The following is an 18354-nucleotide window of genomic DNA, read 5'->3' as shown; positions in this document are numbered from 1 at the left end:
TGGGTTGCCATTTCCTCCTCCAATGCATGAAAGTGAAAAGTCAAAGTGAAATAGCTCAGTTGTGTCTGACTCCTAGCGACCCCATGGACTGCAGCCTACCAGGCTCCTCTGTCCATGGGATTTTCCAGGCAAGAGTACTGGAGTGGGGTGCCATTGCCTTCTCCAACACCGAACGTTAGCAAGCCACAAAGCAGTGAAGAGTAGGCGGGAGAAAAGTACCAGAGTGGTGTCCTATGGCCCAGGAAATAAAGCATGTCAAACAGGGCCCGATGAGCAGGGGCTGTGAGACAGTGAGAAAATGTACCCTGGGTTTGACACCAGAATGGCCATGAGTGTTTCCTGCAAAGCCAGTTTGGGCACACTTTAAGGTAATTTTCAATAGGTGGGCTAACACCACAGAGATAACAGGTTCATCACGCTGGCCCAGGTGATTAATCAATGACATCAGTACTAGCACAGTATAGCTCTTAATGTTCATTGTTAAACTGCAGAGTCCCTCCACCCCGTGTTCCTGGAAAGCATGCTTCCAGCCAGGGAGGGGGAGTGGGTTGGGGGTGCACCACAGTATAAACTATATACCAGACAAGAAAAAATATACAAAGCGGCAGTAGGCAAATGCTCACTTTAATCATAAGTCTGAATTACTTACTTTCACATTAACATATTTCATAAACCAAGAATTAAGTATTATATACATTTTTAATGGTTAAAATTCAGAGAATTTTTATTAAAAAGTGATCAGGAGCTGGTTGAAATTTTCACTGTAAATAAAAACATCTATTACTACTTTTATTCACAGCGAACTCGTATCTAAGCTTCCTGAAGAGCGATGCTAATACAATAGGGATGACAACTTGACAGCCACCTGTTAAACATGGGCTTCACGTACAGTGATGACTTTAAGAAACAGCTCTTCCTCTTTCTATTTACAACAAAACGGATAACTTTTTTTTTTCTGCAGAGCACTTATTTTATCATGAAATGCAGACAGTTAGAGACAGACGGATGCAATGGTATCAAGGGAAAGTGCATATCAAAGGTTTTGACAATGAAGGCTTCATGAAATGTCATGAAATTTTATTTGCTATAACCATCTATTAATACTTCTAGGTAGGAGACATACACTATAGTACATCAACTGTTTCAATGTGGAAATTCTGAATTCTCATTATAAAAACATTTGGCTAAAATATGAAACATCATGGCAATAAAACTGACAGTGAGGTTGTCAGTGCAGAAACATCCCTGGGAGAAGCGGGAATCTTCCTCTTGCGAGATAAACTCTGCACACGAAGTTCAGGGGCCATCAACTTGACAAAGGCAGGAAGCAGCATCCTGTTACTGGCAACGAGCAGCGTGTAACGTGGACCTCTTCCGTGTCATGCTGACAGCAAGGTGATCACAGTGACTGCTTACATACACTGAGGGAGGAGAATATGCTCTTCAGAAGGAAAGGACATTCCAAGAGAATCCACATAAAACTCTTGCTGAAGTCTTGGGCAGCTTTGCAGAGAACAGTCACAAAACAGGTAGAGGTAATTTATATGACGTTAAAGGATTCCTTTATATTACATTTCCCTCCTCAAATCTAAACCCGCTTATACGAGTGAGAGCTTCTTAATCAAACATCTTCCTGTGGCTATACGCAGCTACTGGTGGCATTTGGATGCAGAGGTTTAACCCGTGCTAAGCGGGACAGGCCGAGGCGGAGGCTCTGACTTGGAGACTTCACGGCCACTCCTGCCAGGGGGCTGCGGCTGCTGCTTCCAGACATGGCTGCAAGAAAGCACATCACCTGATGCTGAGCATGTCAGACATCTCTTCACAAAGATCAGTCTATGAAACAGGAGAGGCCAGCAGAAGTAAGCAAGCAAAGTTGCTCAGCCGTGTCGGACTCTTTACGACCCCATGGACTGTAGCCCACCAGGCTCCTCCCACGGGATTTTCCAGGCAAGAGTACTGGAGCGGATCGCCATTTCCTTCTCCTGCTATGTAGGTTCTACCAAGTTAGAGCAAAAGAGTGGGAAGTACTACAGAGCAGAAAGTATGTCGGATAGCAAACATCCCCAGAGGCCAGTGCAATGACACTGCAGCTTTAAATGTGAAAGCTAAATAGGAAAGTTGGGAGCAAACAACACTGATTGTGAAGGCATTAAAAAAAAGGTAATTAGAATTTCTAAAGTAGCAGCAAATCTAACACATTTTTTAAAATTCTGTAACTTTTACAAATACTCCTTAAAGAGTCTATTTTTCAAACAGTAAATAACTTTGACAAGTACCATTTTTCTTTATTTACACATTTCATTTAGGCTACCACACTAACGGAGCGATTATTTCCACCGAGTACTAAATTTCAGAATTTATCCACATACACGTTTGCAGTTGATATGGAGTATAACCACAACAAGCACAACTGTGTATGATTTTTTCATACAAAGGTTTTATAAACATTTCCATGATTCTAGCCATCTGATTTATCGTTCTTAATTGCATGTATGCGTCATATATTGACAAAATTCCTACAACAAACTTTTGGGTTGTTTCTAGTTTTTCACCACTTTTCTATAAATGGTTATAAAAAAAACTGACCACTTATTACTTTTTCTTCTTTTGAATTCTTTGTAAGAGTAAATTCCCAAAAGTAGGTCTGAAAAGAAAAGACAGGTTTATTTTTATGGTTCCTGTTAAGCTGTCCTATAAAAGGATTACAAATTTATAATAATTACACCTGCTACCCCACAACCCAGATGCCCTGGTTGAGTTTTATTATTTTCTAGCTTGAGAGGTATAAAATTGTATTTTATTGTTTAATGCTTCCTTAATTGCCACTGAGACTGCCGCTCTTTTCATATTTGTTTCTGGTGGTACTTCTTGGGGGCAGCAGTACGTTTATGTCCTTGGCTCATTTTCCCATTGGAGCCTCGCTGGTCTTCTCAACTTTGTGACAGGAGACCAGCTGGCCACCTGAGAGTCAAATCCTGCTCTCATATATATTGATTGGTCGACTTTTAAGTTCACTTTTATGAACTAGGAGATTTCTCACTAAAATGTGGGTTTCTGGCTTCTCTTGAAAAGCTCAAGACGTGGAAATGCATGGCCCATTGCCCTGCATGTGAACAGCAAGGGGAGCAGAGCAGCGTGGCCTCCTTACAGAGGGCACGACGCCCGCTCACTCAAGCCCCGGTCCCTTGCCGCCAGCACCTGACCTGCCCCACCTTCCACATGACGAGTCTGCAAGCACTCTGTGTTTTATGACGATGACTCTTTAGCCATCACTCCATTATTTCTTATCTTTTGGCTCATGCTGCCTTCAAACTTCTGTAACTCATTATATCAATTCTTTAAAATTTCTTCTGTTGAGGAATCACTAATTATTCTCAGAAGAAATAGACTAAGAGATACCCTTGAACTGAAACAGCATCATTATTTCAGTAAATAACCTTTCTCCTTTCCTTCTCCAAAAACTTTTTAAGTCCTCCCTAAAATCTTATAATTTTGAAACCAGAAGACTTTAAAGATTATACAGTGCCTGCCACTTCAGATGATGAAATGAGGCCACAGAGAAATGAAGCAACCACGGAGTCTCAGGCCTGCATCTGTCTGTGACTAGTCGGTCATCCTTAGGGGAGTGATCACTGTGGACCAGCCAAAGGACATCATGGAGAAGAAGGATAGGAAACCCCAGGAGACTTGGAATGACTCGGTAAAGGAGAGCAGACATGTGAAGAAAACCATCCCAGGGGGAGGAAGCTGGACAGAAGTGCACACCCATGGTGCTGACGGAACAAAGAAAGCATCTGTTCCACTGCAGAGGACTCCTGGGCGGGACGAGGGGAAGTGGAGAGGGACTGAGGAAGTCACCACCAGTCTGGGTGGTGGACTAAACCTGGACTAGGTTTTAGGAATGTCAAGAAGCATGAAGGATCATGAGACTGGGCTATGGAGCAAAAGAAAACAAAGAGAAGCCAAGCATGTAACCACTGAAGGTCGAGTTTGCTAAATGCTGGAATTCCCAAGGTTTCTGTCCCACTGGAGGGGTCAGCATGTCTTGACCAAAGAGATCTGTCAACAAACATTCATTCATATGTCAGGAATCTGAAATGCTGGTACTCTTTCACTGTAATTCTACTACTAGGAATTTATCCCAGGAAATAACCAGGGATGTGCCCAGATTTCTAAAGTAAGGGTGTCTGTGCTAATTGCAACCTTATTTATCACCATGAAGAAATAATAAACAACTTGGATGCTCAAATATAAGGGAATAACAAGTGATGAATAAATGCAGCAATTAAAAACCTTTAGCTTTGAGGAAGTAATAATATGTAATAATTACATATTATTATCCTCAAGTAATAATATGAGGAAGCACTCATTCGTAACATTTACAAGAAAAAAATACCTACCTGTGGCAATTTTCGAAGTCCCTGCCCTTGAGCAGTAAATAAACACCCTATACATACCTGGTGGGACCCACTTAGGTCTCTTGCTTTCTGCTGCAGGACTGCGTATCTGTGAAGGCGTCCTACTGGCCTCCTTTCTTGGTGAGGACCGAGATTCTGACTTGACGGCAGCTGGACTGCAGTCTACTGAAGTCACTTGTTTGAAAATATACATAAAACAGGGGTCACAGTGCAAGACTGAAGTCTAGCATGCATGTGTGAAGATTATACAGTTCCATCAGCTTATAAAAATTAAAGCAGAATCATAAATCCAGAAAACTTTCATTAATCAACATTTATAGAGGGCCTAGGAACAGCCCTTCTTTCTGAGCACTTCTATGCTAGGAAGTATGGTAAGTGTATCCTTTAACACTACCTTTAACCCTGAGGGCAGCTCCAATACAGAAATGACTCTCCCCACTGTCAGGTAAGGAAACAGACAGATTTGACAATCAGCCTGTAGTCTGAGAGCTAGTAAGCATCTGAGCCAGAAGTGGAAACCACGTCTGAGTCCAGAGTCCACACTTGTAACTCACACAACAATGTCCCATCACAATGCGTCATGAGATATTCAATGTATCAGGCTCCAGGGTCTCAGAGTATCCTATTCCGAGGGAATTTATGGTCCCCTCACTAGACTCTAGCAGAAACGGCAGAAAAGTAAAGAGATAATTACACTGCAGTGTGGAGAGAGGACAGAACCTAGAGGTGGGCCTGGGGGAACCTACAAGCCGTATGGATTGGCACGCTTAGAAGCATCTCACCAAGGGCGGTGTAAAAGCAGAGCACCTAAGCGGCTCCGTGGTGGCCCGGGTGAGAGGGGATCCGGAACGAATCAGGAATGAACGAAGTGGGACAGAGTGGGGAAAACAGAGTGGAGGGCTTTCAGTCATTAGCAAGGAGGGTGCTGGAGACACAGGAATAATCAGGGCTCGCAAACTCTCGCCATGGACACACCATCTGAGAAGGAACACAGAATGGGAGTGGGTTTGGGTTTGTTTTTGGTGGAGGGAGAAATGGAGGGAGAAGAAGTAGGAGACACTGTCTCTTTCAGATAACGCTTGCTTCAGGACGCCTCAGCAGCATCTTGAGTGCCTGATGTGAACACCTTCACCATGCACTCCTCTTCCCAGTACCATCCACACTCCCGAGGTCAGCACTGCCCCTCAGGCTTCTCTGCCGTGATGGGGATTGTCCTGTATTTCGTGCTGTCCAACACATCAGGAGCCACAAGCCACAGTCAGGCGGGCGCTTGAAATGTGGCAGCAAAGCCAAGAAACTGACTTTCAAACTGTACCTAATTTTAATGATCTTAAATGTGACGGAACTACTTTGGCTGGTGGCTACTGTATTGGATGCCATAGCTCTTAAAATTTTCTCTACCAAGGGAAAAATTACGGGACTCTATCAGTACTTAGTTCTCATTTCTCAGTAGTACTCGGCACCAGTACTCAGCACTGATCTGTTCAAGGGGAGGTGAGACTAAGGCCATCCTTAGCAATGGGGTCTGAACGATAGTTTCAAATACTATAAATATATTAAACAACTAAGATATAAAAACTCTATCAGTAAGAAAAACAAATCAGGTTTAAGGAAGTTATATTTTACAATAATCTATTAATGTATTATGAACTCACAAACATCCCAACTTCTTGCACACAAGAAACTATTCCACATTCAGGTTGTCACTAGTTTCAGAAGTTGTCTTGTAAAACTGGTTTCTTCTAACTGAATATGTTCTGAAGAAACCAAAGGGCCGTAAACACAGACAGAAGGGTTCTCCCCTCCAAGATCGGTCATGTGCGAGAGCAGCAAATGAGATACGCCACCTCCCCGTTCAATTGCTTGGAGAAAATGTGTCTAATGGACAGATCCAGGCTCTGCATGGACAAAGCTGGGGACTAGCGCCAGCCATCGCTTAGCCGTGAGAATCCAACATGTGGTTTGACCTCTGAGAGCCTCAGTTTTGTGGCTATGAAATGCAGGGGACAGGAGCTGCTCAGGGCCCCCTCGGCCTTCTGCCACCCCAGCCCAGCCTGCCATCCTCCCCGGGTTGTGACAAGAAAGGAACACCCCACAGGTTAGGGGGACTAAGGGCAGAGGTGGGAAGCACTTTAAGGAAAGACCTGTCTCCAGCGTAAAGTGTCGTGTGAGGGACTGGCTTACCCCTAGCACCAGGCTTGGGTTTAGGCTTCTCTTTCTTTTCAGCTGGAGGTTTCGCCTTCACTTCTTTCCGTTTGGTTTCTTTAACTTTACTTTTTCTCACAGTGAAGCTTTCATCATCTTCACTCCCACTAAAATCAGAGTCATCCTCAGAGTCTTCACCTGAAACAGATCACACCTCTGCTCACCTCTGCTGGAAGACGCAGGGCTTCCGGGGCTCCAGCGTCACCTTCCACACACACATCCCTGTCCCCACCGTGTCGTGCCATCTCCAGGGGCCGAACAAGGCACAGTGCCTGGGTGTGCATCCGGGCCCCTCACTTACGTGTCCTTGACCTCAGACAGGCCCCTGACATCACTGTGCCTCAGTTTCCCATGTATAAGATGGGGAGGACCCTACTGCCTCCACCACAGGGCTCTTGTGCAGACTGAGTTAATGCAGGTAATGAACACGCTTCCTAGGTGATGCTCTGCTCTGCCTATGGTGTCACTTGAGTCTGAGAGCACAGAACATGTGGCCGCCCGGCTCCCGGTGGGGTCAGCGGATGCCTGGCTTGAATCCCCATCGTAAAGGTGCTCATCAGCCTCTCGCTGATGGCCTCTGCCTAAATCAACTATGTCATTATGATCTCAAACTGTGATGTCCTTATCTGTCATTCTTCCCACACTAACACAGTTTTAAAAACAGATGATCAACCCACGTATTCACATAACAGTTACCAGGTTATACAGAATTTACTATATAAGGCCAGCAGATTGCATGAAGGCTGCTATTAATATAAATAGCACCTGGCAAAATCAAGTAATTATTTCTGGAGTCCCAAGAGGATCTGGATTTGGGAAGGGCAGGTGGTAGAGAAGCCTCTCTAGAATTTCAGAACACAGAGTCCAGGAGGCACAGCTTCCTGTAAACTCAACAGCTATGGTATTTCACGTATTCTCTTTTGGCTTGAGGGGACAGACTGTAGGACAGGCTAGGACTCTATGTACATAAACTGGAGGGGCAGCGACGGAACATCCGAATCCCAAGCATTAGCATCTCCTCCTCGGGAATCTGAAAACCCAGACACTGGGTTTTGGATTTCGGAGAGCTTTATATGTCCTTAGGAGAAGCCTTGATTCTCTCCTTTTCACTTTTCTTTCCCTAATGAAGGTCACAAAAGGCACTTTCTCTCATCTAGGGTGAGCCGATGCAGTGGGAAATTCTGAAATGTCACTTAACGAAGGGACCCTGCTCCAGATAATGCAGGCTGTCTGAGATGATTCCAGCAGCACATTCAAGTATAATAAACCATCAGCTCTGAGGGGATAGGAGAGGGAGCCATTCTCAGCTTAGAGCAGAAGAAAATAAACTGGCTATACTGCTCCTTGAAGTACACCAAGCAAGACAGGGAACACAGGTGTCCTTCCATGGTAGGTAAAGCAGGCTTGGATGGGGATCCGAAGGGGGTTCCAGACCCACAGGACAGTGTGGACTTGTGCACTCTTGGGGTGGGGGACTCAGGAGGAGTCAGAAGGCTGGGAGGAGGGAGACTGTGCCTGAAGCTTAGGCTGTGCAGCTACAGCACAGGCTGGACGGTGGTAACCACCTCCCCCCAACGAGCTGCCCCGAGAGGCCGGGAGTTCTTGGGGCTGGACCACACAGCGTTTGATGGGAAGCATAGCCACCCAGGGAGTTTGGGGGGAATTGCAACAATGCAGCAGAGAAAAACCAAACCAGCTCTCAAAGAACTGGAAAAGAGACAGTCTTTTTGGACTGCAAGTGAAGCAAGAAAACAAGAGATGCTTCTCGGAATCTATGAATTCTTAAGTACATAAAACCATCAACACTTGACACCTCAGATCTTGGTTTTCTGTCCATGTCCCCGCCCTAAAAGGTAAGCTCTCATGTCAAGAATACAGCACCCAAAATAGAAACCCAAATATCTGCTGGATAAATGTGGACGAACAACCCCAATATACATACATCAAACATATATACCACATCTTCTTTATCCCTTCATCTACTGACAGGCCCTTAGGTTGCTTCTGTGTCGTGGCTATTGTAAATAATGCTGCAGTGAACACAGCAGGCATGTAGCTTTTCTCGTCACTGTTCCTATTTTCTTCAGAGAAATACCTAGGAATGGAACTGCTGGATCGTAAGGCAGTTCCATTTTTACTTCTTTGAGAAATCTCTAGTGTCACTGAGCTCTTGTGTATGTACTTCCCTGTTCTGTGATCTATGCCTTTCCATCAGTCAGAAGTGCTATTTCACCCTTAAATGCTACTCATTTTTCAAGGCACAGCTTAAAGTTCACCTCTGGATAAAGCTTTTCCACCAAAGGCACAGCTGAATTTAACTGTCCTGTATTCCTCAAATTTGCACAGTCAACGCTCAGCAGTGTTCTGCGTACAGCAGGAGTCTCCGGGAACTTCTGACTGACTCTCCATAGGGTGGAGCTTGAGTGAGGACATAACCTACCAGTTGCAAAGTCTGGCTCAGAGTCGTTGGCTCCGTCGTCATAACCGTTTTCCAAGAGAATCTTCCTCTGCTGGACCACGGCTTGGGATGCAGCCTTCCTTCTCCGTGGAGTGTCCTGAGACTCATCCTCCTCAGTGATCTTATCCAGATCTTCAGGACATTAAAAAAAAAAAGACAGTTTTTGTGCCCAGTAACATCTAAAGAGGGGCTTTCCACGTGGCTCAGTGGTAAAGAACCCACGTGCCAATGCAGGAGACCTGGGTTTGATCCCTGAGTCAGGAAGATCCCCTGGAAAAGGGAATGGCTACCCACTCCGGTATTCTAGCCTGGAGAATCCAACGAACAGAGGAGTCTGGTGGGTTGCAGTCCATGGGGTTGCAAAGAGTCGGACACATCTGAGTGACTAAACAACATCTGACGAACTGCAAAGTAGACTTCCATCACACCTGCTTTTATTAAAAAATCTGCCCAGCTTCATCTTTCCTGTGCTTCTAGTAACAGACCACAGAGCCCAGTCTGGTCAATACAATACATCAGTCTCCTTGCAGCAGTCTGGGTTAAGCCTAAGTCTAAGACCCAAATTGACAGTCTTTCCCCAAGAGTGTTCAAGCTGAGCTGGGAAGATGCAGCCCCTTTCTTCAGGGTTCAACTCCTGTCAACTAGAAGTCAGGGGAAGCCGTGACCCTACCCAGGGAAGGAACCAGGTCTGCAGTGAAAGACTGAACACAGAAAGAGACGAAGGAGAAGAGGTGAAGAGAACCTTCACAAATGTGAAGACCTTGGTTCTAGTTTTAGTTCAAGAATTTAAGTAAAAGTTAGAAAAATGGTGATGGAAAAGTAAATATTAGTATAAAAAACTTACCTAAATAATCACCGGCTACACTGCAGTTGGAGACATGAGGAGACTTACTCGTTGCTCCTGTTTCCTTCTTGCCATGTTTGTCAAAGCCTGGATATTAGCAAGAAGGAACATGCAGATGCACCCTAATCAACCAATGACTAGAACCAAGAGAAGTGCTAAGATCTGATAGCATTTAGATACAGACACATGAAGCAAACTCAAAGTAGCGCACTGATTTGACTTGGCGAAGCTAGCCTAAGATTAGGACTTTTGGCTCGGAAATCACACAAACTTTAACAGGACCTAAGTTCAAATTCAGGCTCTTAAATCAGCTACGTACCAAGGGGAGGCTGCTTATCCTTTACAAGATTTAATTTCCTCATCCATAATGTGGACACAGAAAGAGGGTGGGGATTAAACGAGGCTCCTGTGGGGAATGAGATGTTGGCTGAATGTGGAAATAGCTTGTTGTGGTGCCCACACAAAGGAAACAGTTCATAAATGTTAACTATCATCCCTGTGTAGGCAGAGCCGTGCTTTCACTAACGTAGAAACTCTTCAATCATTATTGTGACTTTAAAATGATCTAGAGTATTGCTCCCAATGCCGTGGAATACATGACTCTCGGAGAAGGAAATCCTGTTACACACGTCACAATCTTTTATAGGAAAGAGATTTTCATTTTCCCAATTTTAGGTGTAAGACAATTCTCTTAAGTTTCTTTGATAAAGGCCCCTCTAATCAACACTCTCTCACTTATTGTCAAACAGCAGGCGCTTTGACTTAAACATCTTTACCCTTAAATAAGGGAATGTGCTTAAAATAACCTCCAACAAAAAAGAAGTTAGGCCAAAGTAGTTTAATTCAGAAAGCATTTTAGCAATATGAATGTCTTTTCCAAGAATAATGATTTCTGCCTCTCCAGGATATCAATATTGCCATCTGCTTCCTAGTTACCAGAAAAATCAAAGAAAAGTCCACAGAAAAAGTCAGCAGTCATAAACCTATCAAGTCTACTGAGTTTGCTCACCAAATTAGTACTTTTATCTTTCTGAATAATAAAGATTACCAGCATTAGATGATGCTTAACTAATTGCAATTTGGAGGAAAGGAAGTGGGCCGTTAGGATGCAAAGGTCAATTTATTTGACCAAGAAATTACATTTTCACTGTGTACAAAGATGAACTTTGAATCCAGGGTCACATGGATCAAGGTCCATGTCCTCAAGTGGACCCTGAGTGTTAGGCAGAGATATTTGTGTGTGGACGAGTTTTATGATGGAATAAACAACTAATCCAACAGTACCCTCTGCAGACTGCTCCTTTTACAGTCCAAAGTATTAAAAGTACAGCCTTCCCCCTGTACAAGCTCATCCAAAGAAATGATTACAAAAGGGGTAAGAAGGTTTCGGGGCTTCCCTGGTGCTCAGAGGTTAAAGCGTCTGCCTCCAATGTGGGAGACCCGGTTCCATCCCTGGGTTGGGAGGATCCCCTGGAGAAGGAAACGGCAACCCACTCCAGTACTCTTGCCTGGAGAATCCCGGTCCGACACGACTGAGCGACTTCACTTTCACTTTCAACAAGGTTTCAAAGATAATTACAGAAGATAAAGTTAGGCTTGCCTTGAGACTGCTCCACATCAATGGTGACAGCTGGAACCTCCTTCACTGACAAAGCCAGTGCGACCTCTAGGTCTCTCTTGTAGAGTTTATCGTCCAAAGCCATCCTAAAACACACACAAATAATAATGAGCTTTTAAACTATCAGTCTCAACTAAATAGCAAACCTTGAGAGAGGTTAGCTGAGAGTTTCCAACCTCAGGAAGATGTTCTTAAACAATGATCATTATCATAATGGACTTTAACGTTCCACCTCCTGAAATGTAAGTGTCATGTTGGACCCAGCAGAACAGAACAGACACGGGCAGTGGGTGACGGTGTCCACGTCACTGTGACATCTCTTCCTCACCACCAGCTCTGTCCAGGTGGGAAGCACCCGCCCAAGTGAGAGCAGACGTGGCTCAAACATCACTTCTGTGACCTCACCCACACCTCCTTAGGCAGCTATTACAGCTCCTACGTTAAACTGAAATTACTCTCTCTCTCTCTCTCTCTCTCTCTATATATTTTTTTTTTTTTTTTTACATCTGCTCTGCCATGTAATCTGGATTCTGACAAGTATTTCAGTAAGTACTTACTCTGCGTGAGGCACTGCACTAGACAGGATACTAGACGTGCCCTCAGAGTCTGCGGTTAATGAGGAGGTAGGAAAGAAAGTCCTGGAATAATTATCCCATGTAAACAGATTATCATGGCTCCTGTTCAAGGTGGTCAAGAGTGCTCCGGTGTTTAAGAAGGGAATGCAAAAAGACAGACAGAAAAGGTTACGTAAAGGAGGAGATGTTGAGATGCACCTTGAAGGATTTAGTACTTTTTAAAAATAACAAGTTTTATTGAGATATAAGTCATGCAGTGTCAAATGCAGCCTTCGAAGCCTACAATTCAGCAGTTTTTAGTATATTCAGAGAGCGGTGAAGCTACCACCACTATTAATTTCAGATCATTTTCATCATCCCAGAAAGAAACCCCTTACCCACTAGCAGTCAGCCCCCATTCTCCCGCCCCAACATCTGGCAAGCACTAATCTCCGTGCTGTTTCCATGCACTTGTCTGTTTCGGGCCTTCCGTGTTAATATTAATGGAATCACGTAACATGTGGCCTTTTGTGCTTGGCTTCTTTGGCCCACCATGATGTTCTCAAGGTTCATCCATGCTGTGGCAGGTACCAGGACTTCATTTATTTTCATTGCTGAATAAGGTTCCACTGTGTGGGTATACTGCATTTTATTTATCCAATCACTAATCGACAGGCATTTGGATTACTTACATTTTATTTCTGGCTATTATGATTAATGCTCCTGTTAATACCCGTGTACAGGTTTGTGTGTGGGCAGAGTTTTATTTCTCTCGGGCATATACCTAGCTGGGTCATATAATAAACCCTACATTTTGGGGCACTGCTACTCTGTCTTCCAATGAGGGTGCACCATTTTATATTCCCTGCAGCAATGCATGAGGGTTTCCATTTCTGCACATCTTCCTTAACACCTGCTACCATCTGTCTTTCTGCTTCCAGCCATTCCTGTGGGTGTGCATATGATCTCACTGGGGTTTTCATTTGTATTTCCCTGATGGCTATGGATGGTGAGCATCTTTTCATGTGCTTATTGGCCATTTGTATATATTCCTTAAAGAAATGTCTATTCAAGTCCGTGGCCCATTTCTAAATTGGGTCATGATCCTTTTTAGTGTTGGGTTGTAAGAGTTCTCTAAATATTCTAGATGCAAGTCCCTAATGGATCACATGATTTGCAAATCTTTTTTCCCATCCATTGGTCGTTTTTTAAACTATATTTTAAAGATAGTACAAGAAGCTCAAAAACAAAGAGTCAAAAGTGAAGAGAATGATGTGGGGGTAAGTTTCTCTGTTAAGGAAGTTTCCTCACACTATTGGAGCAGTGAAGCGTCACACATGCCATGTTCCACTTGTCGGAATCCCTCCTCGGCCACCTCCTCCCCACACTGCAAGTCTGGGGCCTCTCAGACTCCTCCCCTCCATCTCCCCCACTGCCTCCAAGTACTAACTAGTGGAACTCCAGGGTTAGTTTGAAACTACGGGTCCTTCTCACTGCTGGACAAAACTCAGTAAGATAAAGTGAAAATATTTTTTATCTGTAGAGAAATACACGGTTTCACTTTTTTTTTCCTTCTGGTTTTCCTGAGCTATCTACAATGGACATCCAGCACTGTGTAAGTTTCAGGTGTGTGACACAATGATGTGGCTCATATACATCATGAAATGATGACAAGTTTAGGGAACATGCATCATCTCATCGAGAAATCTGCCTTTGAATTTTATAATCCTTACAGACATAACTTTAAACAAGGTAGTCTTGTAAGACCTGAGGACTTCAGAGCCAGGTGCCAGGTCTCCTTGTAAGGGCAAGATAAACCTTGTAAACTTGGAGATTATGACTTAAATGCTTATTTCCTTATGCATTCATGAACTTAAAGCAGTTCAGAAAGCCAGAGGGGATTAGTGGTACATTCCTGTTCTCCTACATGAATTAAATAAGACCTATGATTCTGCTCAAGTTCTAATTTAGACCAAGAGTTTGAATTTATCTCTTTTAGATTAACACATTTAACGTCATATATTCACTGCATGTCTTACCTCTCACCTTTTTTTAGGGGTTTTCTCTTGTAGTGAGATGTCTTTTTCCTGGAGATTCTTCAGCTTAGGTTCTGGTTTTTCTAGTTTCAACTCCTTTTGTGTTGTTCTGGATTTCTTATTTAACGGTGCGGTTGCAGGAACAAAATCATCTATTTATGTGAATTAAAAATAACAGAATATATGAAATTGCATGGAGGAGCCTGGTAGGCTGCAGTCCATGGGGTCATACAGAGTTGGACATGACTGAAGCAACTTAGCAGCAGCAGCAGCAAGGAAGAAATAAGGTAAACTTACTTTCTTGGTAGTTGAGAATCATTACTATGTGTGTTCAAGTTTTAAAGATAAGCACTATTTGCTTTCCATAATCTAAAAAAGACAGTTGGTATACTGTCTTTATTCTCACTCGAGCTTTTCAACTTTGTTTTAGTGACTTAAAAAAAAAAAAAACATCCATCTGTCACAAACTAACTCCCTGAAAAACTATAAGGGCCACTAAGCTAGCATATATAAGTGGCAAAGAAAAAAACGATTAATTAAAAACCTCCAAAACCATTAGAAAAATCAATAAAATTCCATGTATAATTTTATCATATTGACAAGTGGAAGAAAATTATTTTTATGGAAATTTCATAACACAGCCAAATACTTTCTTTCAAAGGCCCATTCAGTACAGTTCAGTCGCTCAGTCGTGTCTGACTCTGCAACCCCATGGACTGCAGCACACCAGGGTTCCCTGTGCATCACCAACTTCCAGAGCTTGCTCAAACTCATGTCCATCGAGTTGGCGATGCCATCCAGCCATCTCATCCCCATTACCTTTCCTAAAACAACAACCAAGCTAAGTAAAGTAAGAAGCATCGGAACCTGGAGGAAGAGAAAGTAGCTCCTACTTAGGACTTTACAGTAGCCGTCTTTACAGTGGTATCATCACCTTAAGAGCCCTCCTACGATCCCACCACAGTAACTTGATTTTTGGCAAAGGGATGCTGTTTTCCAGGCCATTCTGTCTTCATTGTTTTTCGTCTTACCATCCTCAGAACTGAGGTGATTCTTCTGTTGACACTCAACATAAAACTGCTGCTCTAACTTTCAAACGCACACATGACACGTATGTATACCTTCGAGGTACACACAGTCTGAATCATGGACTTTCCGTTATTAACAAGTGTTTTATGCTTCTCCACATAAAAATACAATAATCTGTGACTTGTCCCCCACCTCCACACCACAGTTTCCAGAATACAGCCAGCAGTTTATACCTATTTTGCGACAGACTGATGACAAGAGTAAAAAGCTATCAAGTCATGTTCTATCCTCTTCGGTCCCAAGTCTTAGACGCACATTAAGACTGGGCTCCAAGCAAAAACAGATTCCTTCAAACCAAGGGATTACTAAACATTTGACTCCCAGAAAACTCCAGAGGTCTAAGAAAGAAACAAAAAACTTACTTTGAAGTACAGTGTAACCTAACACCATGTTTCTCAAAGTTTTTGACCAAAGTTCTCTTAATAACAAAGACAAGTACAAATGTAACACAGTAGGATAAAGCTTAAGGCTGAGATTCCTTCAGGGGCTTGCTTTACTCTATCATTAATGAGGATTTTACAATACATTCTGTAACACATCTGCATCTCTGAAAGACAGGGGGAACCTGGATCTAGAGTAGTTTAGACCTGAAAAATCATTTCTCCTGGCCCTGTGTGGTTATGATTTATGCCAATATTAATTCTTGTCAGTGTAGTGATCAGCATAATTATCCTAAATGCTAAAAAAATTATTTCTCCAGACCTTCCTCATATGCAATTGGTACAACCATATTTTAGCCATACACACACACACACATGCCCCCATACATAATATATCCTATAAACTAAGGATATAAATTATCAAACCTTTAATGAAGAAATAGATGCTCTACTTACCATCACTATCAGAGTCCTCAAACTGGGAGTAATTGACTGGCTTCTTATGCCTGTGACCAAGACAGAAATTTTATTTATAGAAATGTCAACTTCTCACCTCCAATCTCTAAGGCCATTAATACTCTTGAGTAAATAAAAATGTTTGGATTCCCTTAAGCACATGTAAATTAAAAACATGATTTGCATTTTACAGCAAAGATAGAAGATTGTTATACTTGATAAGGAAAAAAGTTAATTCAGAGAACAAAGTAGGAATAATCAATATAATTAACACAAAGTTTATACACTGTTTAATTACCATTGGGCATTTAGAATTTCCTATTGTATGTATTTGTTTTATATGTGAATTCTGATGTTAAATTATAAACTTCTTGATACTGAAAGCCATTTTCTTTTATCTCTTCCAATATGAATTCATGCTCACTGTGCTGCTGCTGCTAAGGCGCTTCAGTCGTGTCCAATTCTGGGCCACCCCATAGACGGCAGCCCACCAGGCTCCTCTGTCCCTGGGATTCTCCAGGCAAGAATGCTGGAGTGGGTTGCCATTTCCTTCTCCAATGCATGCATGCATGCTAAGTCGCTTCAGTCATGTCCAACTCTGTGCGACCCTATGGACAGCAGCCCACCAGGCTCCGCCCTCCACAGGATTCTCCAGGCAAGAATATTGGAGTGGGTTGCCATTTCCTTCTCCATGGCTCACTATGCAATAGGCATTTAAAACATGGTGAGTCTGAGAAACAGCCTCAGAGACATGGAAAACAAACAGGGTTACCAAAAGGGAAAAGGGGTAGGAGGGATAAATTAGGAGTTTGGGATTAGCACATACAAACTATTATATACAAAATAGATAAAAAGTTTATATAACACAGGGAACTATATTCAATATCTTGTAATAAACCATAATGGAAAAGAATACACGTGTATGTGTATATATACATATAAAACTGAATCACTTTGCTGTATACCAGAGACACAAGATAATAACTACACTTCAATAAAAAGTTTTTAATTAAAATTAAAGTAAGGCTTTCCTTCCTCTCACTCTCTCACACTCCCATGTTTATTTTCAGCCCCTTAGAATGCAACCTCCAGCATCTAAATATATGTATATATACCTAGTAAATACACACTTCCAGGGCAGAAGTAAGTATATTCGAAACTCTATTAAATGAATGGCTGACCCTAGGTCTCCAAGGTGCTCGACTGAGGTAAAGTAGAGGAAGAATTTCCAACAGCACTTGGTGGAAAACACAGAGGATATGGCGCCAGCTGGCTTAGATTTGCTTGTTACCTAGTAACTTACTAGCCATATGACTCAGGCAAACTGACTTTCAGGCCCAGAGGTTTTGAAGAGACCTAAACTTTCTATCTTAAATATAGTGACGAACAAGTGAATTAACACCTAAGTAGCAGTTCAGTTCAGTTCAGTCGCTCAGTCGTGTCCGACTCTTTGTGACCCCATAAACCGCAGCACGCCAGGCCTCCCTGTCCATCACCAACTCCCAGAGTTCACTCAGACTCACTTCCATGGACTCAGTGACGCCATCCAGCCATCTCATCCTCTGTCGTCCCCTTCTCCTCCTGCCCCCAATCCCTCCCAACATCAGAGTCTTTTCCAATGAGTCAACTCTTCGCATGAGGTGGCCAAAGTACTGGAGTTTCAGCTTTAGCATCATTCCTTCCAAAGAAATCCCAGGGCTGATCTCCTTCAGAATGGACTGGTTGGATCTCCTTGCAGTCCAAGGGACTCTCAAGAGTCTTCTCCAACACCACAGTTCAAAAGCATCAATTCTTCGGCGCTCAGCTTTCTTCACAGCCCAACTCTCAAATCCATACATGACTACTGGAAAAACCATAGCAATGCAAAGGGTAATCGGGTCTTAGTTGAACGGGGTGGGTAAAATAAACGCCAGGAAATGTCAAGGACGCCAAGAGAAGGAAACGGCTAGGTTGACAGGACCCTTCCGAGGAGCGGGAGCTCTCGCTGGAGGCTGGAGTGTTTCCCTGTCCGTCCCACTATCGCCACCTGATCCTCCGGCCCTTCTTTTCATCCCGTGCAGGTAACGCAGCCTACAGCGTCGTCCTGACCTTCCTCCCTTCCCTCGCGGGATGCCATGAGCTACTCACCTCGCAGGCCGCACCATGGTCCCCTCCGAGGCTGGAAACCTGCAGCTCTCAGGCTCTAGCAGGCAGCCGCCGCGGCAATTTCAATTCCCGCCCAAAACCAAATCCAGAGCGTTCCGCCTATCCCGCGGATCGCCAATCCTGGCCGGCCATTCCAACTGCCGCGCAT

At 43.4% G+C, this 18354-nt stretch overlaps 1 protein-coding gene across 1 annotated transcript; it reads right to left on the bottom strand.

Moving 5' to 3' along the window:
* Window positions 1-609: 609 nt before the first annotated feature.
* RAD51AP1 (RAD51 associated protein 1) lies at window positions 610-18342 on the bottom strand. The gene is made up of 9 exons (XM_005897935.3): window positions 18189-18342; window positions 16062-16111; window positions 14147-14288; window positions 11529-11632; window positions 9929-10015; window positions 9067-9216; window positions 6606-6764; window positions 4461-4595; window positions 610-1776 (listed from the first exon to the last, which is right to left on the bottom strand). The coding sequence occupies exons 1-9, from the start codon at window positions 18203-18205 to the stop codon at window positions 1640-1642; spliced, it is 981 nt and encodes a 326-aa protein (XP_005897997.2). The 5' UTR covers window positions 18206-18342; the 3' UTR covers window positions 610-1639.
* Between the last annotated feature and the right edge of the window lie 12 nt (window positions 18343-18354).

The sequence above is a fragment of the Bos mutus genome, chromosome 5 (assembly GCF_027580195.1).
Source record: "Bos mutus isolate GX-2022 chromosome 5, NWIPB_WYAK_1.1, whole genome shotgun sequence".
Taxonomy (NCBI): domain Eukaryota; kingdom Metazoa; phylum Chordata; class Mammalia; order Artiodactyla; family Bovidae; genus Bos; species Bos mutus.
This window is presented reverse-complemented; position numbering and strand designations above follow the sequence as displayed.